At 42.3% G+C, this 6,764-nt stretch overlaps 1 protein-coding gene across 6 annotated transcripts in view; it reads left to right on the top strand.

Annotated features, from left to right (window-relative positions):
• The first annotated feature begins 3,429 nt into the window (after positions 1–3,429).
• Positions 3,430–6,764, top strand: part of SPIDR (scaffold protein involved in DNA repair) — a 551,334-nt gene continuing 547,999 nt past the window's right edge. For 5 of the 6 annotated variants that reach the window (XM_020992493.2, XM_078153428.1, XM_078153429.1 and 2 more), the window contains exon 1: positions 3,430–3,614. In XM_020992493.2, coding sequence (XP_020848152.1) covers positions 3,567–3,614 — 48 coding nt within the window. In that variant the 5' untranslated portion in view covers positions 3,430–3,566. The remainder of the gene's footprint in view (positions 3,615–6,764) is intronic. The other variant, XM_078153426.1, reaches the window with a different exon arrangement.

Below are 6,764 nucleotides of genomic sequence, written 5' to 3'. Positions count from 1 at the left end.
CCCATCTTTGAGATCAATATGGAGATTATGCTTTCATTTAACATTATTTTTTTTCTCTTCTTCCAGACTGTCTTTTATTTCTGTGTATTTCCATTCTTCATCAGTTATTCTCTCTTTTGTGCCTTTGGTTAGCCTTGGCACTGTGGATTCAAGTTCTGTTTTGCCAATTATTTTGGCTGAGCAGGACATAATTCTGCTTTCACAATTCTTTTTTCTCTTTTAAGTCATTTGGAACATTCTGCTGTGGTTCCATACTCTCTTAGGGTTGGGGCAGCTAGGTGACGCAGCAGACACAGCACTGGCCCTGAAGTCAGGAGTATCTGAGTTCAAATCTGGCCTCAGACCAAACACTGATACTTACCAGCTGTGTGACCCCGGGCAAGTCACTTAACCCCAATTGCCTTAAAAAAAAAAGGAATTCACAGGGTTTTTTGCCCCATCAGGTACTGATTTTTTTCTCTTTGTTTTTCAATATTTATTCATAGATGTCTGGACCCCAATTTAGGTGATATTGAGGCCATATTCACTACTGTTTTAATATATTCCCTTATGGTTTATCTCCATATGTTCAAGGTATTTAATTTCGTTTTCTTCCTCCAGAGATCTTTGATAATTTCAGTCTTCTTTTCCTCTTCTTTTCCTCTATTACTCCCTTTCTGACTCCCTATGCTGCTTCAGCCTTCTCCCCTATGCTGGGCAATTCAATTCACCATAAATTTCTTTCCCAAATGACTTCTGGGATGGGGCAGAGTACGGTAGACCTCACCTCAGCTGCATGCTGAGCTCTTTTCTTAGGGCTTAATGGAGTGCCACACAGCCACACACAGCATCTTTTCCTCAGTTCTTAGGCTGAACTATTGTAGCACTGCTGAGTTGCTGTCACAGATTGAGAGCAAGCTTCTGCCTTTTGGTACTCCCAGTCACTAAAAGGAGTAGGGTGGAGCTGAGTTCTACTACACACCCATGGGTTGGCTTGTGCAGTCCTGCCAGAGATGTGTGTGTGTGTGTGTGTGTGTGTGTGTGTGTGTGTGTGTGGTGTTACTTAGGGTTTTAGAGTTTAAGGACTGGCCTTCTCTGCTGTTAGTTTATCAAACTGTTACCTCTTTAGGGTTGGTGGTGTCCTCGACCTTGGAGACAATTGAAACTGATTTATCACTTGCTCTTGAGTCCTACTTTGGAGAGATTAGACAAGTTCTAAGGATTGGAGAAAATGTCTAGTTGTCTATTTTATTCAAGTTATATAACCTAATCTGCAAATCTCCAATTTTAGTTTGCTGTTTTGATTAGATAAATGGATTTATTTACTATTTGTGATAATCTTTTATGTAACAAGTATTTAGTGGGAAGAAATAAGCTGGTAAGTAGCTTTGGTAACCTCAGGATTAAACATCCTTAAAAGTGAAGCAACTTTCCTTCTTAACTCAGACTAGCACTCCTAATCTGAGATATTTGAGGGGGATAGGAGCTATAATTCTAGTCCAATACTCCTCTCAAGGACTGGAGGAAAGAACAGAGGCCTGTCTATTTCTCCTCAGCTAGTGTGCTGGCTAGATAGGCACCGCCATTGGCTGTCAAATGCTCTGCAGCAGTGGGCCAGGTTTCTGATAATATCTACCCTTGCTAACTATGATCCTTGTCTATATATTTAGATAACTCATGTGGACATAGTTACATAAAATTGTAAACTCTGGAATCTTATGAAGCCTCTCTGTTGACACCATAATTATTTGAATGGGATCAGCTTAACAACCCATACTGGAAAAATAAACTGGACAGAAATAAATTAATATTGCTCAGTTTATGACATGTTGCCAGATAATTTATAAATTTGCATATTTTGGTTGATCACTTCAAACAGACAATGAACCAGAAGAAATCATTGTGTTTTGGAGGATTTTATTTTTAATGACTTTAAACTGGGTGCTGAAGCAATATCTCACCTCATTAAAGTTAACATTCTCTCGGTGATGATACATGGCTGCACATCACAATCTCAAAAGAAACAAAAGCTGAGTGACTCAAATGGCAATGACTGGTCACATGGTCAGTGCAAAGAGACTGCAACATATTACCAGTTATGACTTGTGATAGAGTGGCATAAAGGACACGTCATCAAGACATATGTGACTGAAAAAGGAGGTACGTTGTAGAAATAACCTAGTGTGGTAGAAAAGAGGCCTGCATTGGAAGTCAGAGAATTTGGGTTTAAATCTTGACGCTGATACTTATAATTGTATGACACTGGGCAAATTACTCCACATCTTGGTGTCTCGGTTTACTTGTCCGTAAAATAAGGCTGGATTAGATTACTTCTAATGTTCCTTCCATCTTAAATCTGTGATCTCATGATCCTCTGTATCAACAGAGACAATAGACACACAGCTAAAATGCTACATTGGTACCTCTGAGCTTCTGAAGAACCAGAGATAAGCCTGCAATATTGGGTCCACTCTCGAAGGAGGTTTTATGGAAGAACACAAACACAAGAAATTTATGGAGGGATTTATGCACATCAATGAAATTACTGCTAGGCAGATTTCTTACTTATTCGCCCTTAATTACCCCATTCTCTACTCAGGTTTTTCCTCAAATGGTAGCTGGTTATCAGGCAATTAGTGTTTCTGCAAAATTACAAATGGATGGATTCCTTACTTGCCATTAATTAGCCTTTTGTTAAAACCCATTCTCTACTCAGCACAGCTAGGTGGAAAAAAGCCAGGAGTCAGAGTCTGGAGGACTCTACCTCTACTACTTCCTAGCTGTGTGACTCTAGGCAAGTCACTTAACCCTATTTACCTCAGTTTCCTCACCTGCAAAATGAGCCGGAGAAGGAAATGGCCAACCACTCCAGTATCTTTGCAAAGAAAACCCCAAATGGGGTCACAAAGAGGTCGTGACTGAACAACATTCCCTACTAAGGTTTTTCCTCAAATTTTGTTTGGTTATCAGGCAATTGGTATTTTCCCTTTTTTATATCCCCAGCGCTTAGCACAGTGCCTCATACACAGTAGTAGCTTAAAGAATGCTTACTGAATATATGAATGAATGAGTGGGTGGCAAGAAGCCAAGGGGGAAAATGCCACGTCGACTTTTCCAAAATTTCCCATGTTTCCCATGGTTGCTAAGGACTGTGGAAGCCATCTGGCCTCTCTTTCCAACTGGCTATAAAGCTCTCACGAAGAGGGTCGCCTTTGCCTCCAAATTGGAGTAAAGACCTTCTTGCTTTGGAAGCACCCCGCCGGAACACCACAGAAGAGCCCCGGGCCTGGACTGTGACCTTGGCGCATGCGCAGTCCGAAGTCCGCCCCTTTCCTCTCCGGCGCTAAAGAGCTCTATGGAGAGACTTGACTGGGAGAGAAGCTCCGCCCCTCCCCTCATGCGAACCAATCAGAGGGAGGCGGCGCAGCGCGCCAAGCTAGAAAGGGACCGGCGTGGCTGGGCTGGTTCGTGCTCCGCCTTCTCCTTCTTGGTCTTCCGGGGAGTTCATCTCAAACTCTCTTTTCCCCTCCTTCCGTATCAGCCCTCCCCCCATTCCCAACCCCGGCGTGACGGAGGCGCTCGGAGAGATGCCCCGTGGCGGTAGCAGCAGCCGCCTCTGCCGCAGCGGCCGGAAGGTACGGTATAGCGGCGGGAGCAGGAGCGAGGGTCGCGGGCGACGAACCTGCTGGGCCCGCTTCCAGCTAAGTGCTCACTCCCTCCTCCTCCCCCTCGGTCATCGTCGCCCGCTGAGCCAGAGCTGCCTGCCAGTCAGGAGGCGGCCCCCTCCGCGTGGCCTGCTTTGGACTCGCTGAGACTACGAGTCCCAGGCTGCCCCGCCGTCTCCAGCCCTCCCATTGGCCCCGCCGCCTGAGGGGGCGGGGAGGACACCTCCTGCTCCGACCTGTTGCGTTTCATCTCCTGTGTTAGCCCTAGATCTGGACCAGTGCGGGTCCAAGACCCGAGGCGGGAGCATGTCCCGCCTTTTCTAGACCTCCCCTGGAATTTCACTGTCGCTTGGCATTCATCACTGTCCCTTTCTTTCATCCTTTCTTTATTCATCCTTCACAGTAGCTGTTCCAAAGCTTTTCGATCCTCAAAGATCTAGAACTGGAAGGAATTTAAGACGTCAGTGCAGTCCAGACCCCCTAGTTTTACAGAAGCCCGTAGACCAGCCGTTCCCAGAGTGTGATTCTGGGGGTCCCTGAGACCCTTTCAGGAGGTCTTCGAGGTCAAAACCCTTCTTACAATTCTAAGACATTTTAATTTCAAGTAAAATACCAGTTGACCTAACCTGCATAAGCAAAAGCTCTTTGGCGTCTTCAGTAATTTTTAAGCGTAAAGAGTTCCAGACTCTAGCGTGGCCTCTCCGTGCACCCTGCACACACGTGTGAATTCTTTTAGCCGGGGCTCCTGGGAGTCTTACGTCAGAGGTTTTCCCCAGGGATTCACAATTTCACCTCCACCCCCATCCCCATGGATAGATTCCAGGGGGTCAGAGAACTTGGAATGGAAAAAAAAAGTGTATATCTTCATTTTCACTAGGCTCTAACTGACATTTAGCATTTCCTTCAATTTTTAAGAAACATTATTCCATGAAGGGAGACCATAGCCCCATCAGACTGTCAAAGGGAATAGGTAAAAAAACTCTTGTCTAAATAGGTCATTAAGCAAGAGTGGTCTATTAAAGTGGTGGTTTAAGATGACCAATTTTGTTATCAGTATGTAGGTTGCATCCTAATGCTTTCAGTTATCTCATTCATCCTTCCTGGTGGTCATTCTAAAGCTTTTCTGTTCTCATAGTTTTATAGATTTAGTTCTACAAAATGAGAGTTGAGCTGAACCTTGAAGGAAGCCTGAAGTTGAGCAAACAGAGCTTCCCAGGCTGGGGATAGCCAGTGAAAAGGCATGGAGTTGGGGGATGGAGGGTCCTGTGTACCAGAAACAGGAAGTAGGCCAGTGTTGCTGGATCTTGGAGTACATGGAGGGGACTAAAGTGTAAGAAAACTGGAAATGGAGGAAGAGGCCTATAAAGTGAATAGGGTGGATTAGATGATATAAGGTCCCTTCCAACTTTATGTTTATAATCCTATGATTTTCAGCTGTCTGTGGGACAGCTCTACCACATTTTCCACTAACCTTAAAATAATTAAACTTAAATTCATCATATCACTTCTGCCCTTTCCTTATCCCCTTCCAAGCTCTTTTTGCTAATTTCTTTACTTTTGTTGAGGGTGTAACACTGCCTTTTCCCCAGTCATCCAGGCTTGAAACCTTACCTTTTCACTTTTTTGCTGATTATAACCCCCCTTCTCCCCATCCTAACAATCACAAATTGTGTACATTTTTCCTTTCCGCTCCTCCCCCTCACCCAGTTTAAATTCAGATGACATACCTGGATAATAGCTTCCAAACTAGTTTTCCTGTCTCCACTCTTTTATACTTTGCTATCCCATTGACATCCTCTATAACCATTTTGATCTTTTCAAGCTCTTGTGGAACCCAGTTTCCTAGGATATAAAACCTGGCATTCAAAGCCCCAGCACAGTTTGGTCTTACCATACCTTTCTAATGTCTCCAATTATTCCCCTGACCAAACTACTCTATATAATTTCATTGCATTTCCTGTCTTTCCTTACTATATTCTTTCCATCTGGAATTTTTTTTTTTTGAGTGAGGCAATTGGGGTTAAGTGCCTTGCCTAGGGTCACATAGCTATGTCAAGTGTCTGAGGTCACATTTGAACTCAGGTCGTCCTGCAGGGCTGGTGCTCTATCCACTGTGCCACCTAGCTGCCCTTAGAATATTCTTTTAGCTCTCTGTGTTGAGATCCTACACATTCGTTGAGGCCCAGATCAGATTTCATTTATTTATGCCTTTATCAGGTCAGCCACCTTCTGAATTTCTGTAGCACTTTGTTTATGCTGTTTTCATTTCGTTTGTCTAATGCTATTTATATACTCTATTGTAACTATGGCTCTAAACACAGTACTCTGTAGGTAATTGAATCTTAGTAAATAATTTTTGGATAAAAGAAAAGGAAATTTTTTTTTGGGAAATTATAAGGCATCATGGAAAAAACTTTTTAGTAAGAATCAGGAGACCTCAGTTTTAGTTCCAGTTGCTCTGTGACCTGGGTCAAATCACTTGACATTCCTGGGCTTCTGTGACTCAGTGATAAAAGAGGAGAGAGTTGGTAGGGGCCTAAAATAAGATGGTGGAATAGGAAGTACAGAGAATAGGTTTAATCAGGGGGGAAATTATGAATGTAAATCATCAATTGTGAGTGTATGTACATTTGCTTATGCTCAACTAATGCTTTTGATGGAATAATGGTTGTGAAAAAAGCTTTTTAAAATGTTTCTATTGTATAAATGCAAGGGATTATTTGGATGAGAAGGAAGTTTTACATACTTTATTCAGGGATTGAATCTGAATCTAGTTTTGGAATTGATTGCCGTTGATGGCAATATATTAGGTCGTTGTCATCTTAATTGTTTTTATTGTAAACTTTATCAAAAAATCAAATAACTACATGAAAGAATAAATTAATGCATAAATGATAAATTCCATGCTATTTATAATTTTTTTGAAAAGAAAACAGCTTTATAAATTTTAACAAAATAATAATTGTTTTGGTTTTTTTTGTGTCCCCTCCAATCTTTTTTCTGTCTGTACGCTTCTTAGATTTCCTTGCTATTGTTTTATATATAGCTGTAGTCAATGTATATATTCTCATTTTATTGTCTTCTATTTCAAATATTTGTAACATATCATAGAATTCAAGC

Source organism: Phascolarctos cinereus, unplaced genomic scaffold (assembly GCF_003287225.1).
Source record: "Phascolarctos cinereus isolate Bilbo 61053 unplaced genomic scaffold, phaCin_HiC Scaffold_4;HRSCAF=312, whole genome shotgun sequence".
NCBI classification, from domain to species: Eukaryota; Metazoa; Chordata; class Mammalia; order Diprotodontia; family Phascolarctidae; genus Phascolarctos; species Phascolarctos cinereus.
The sequence above is the reverse complement of the archived record's forward strand: the minus strand, read 5'-3'. Positions and strand labels throughout refer to the sequence as shown.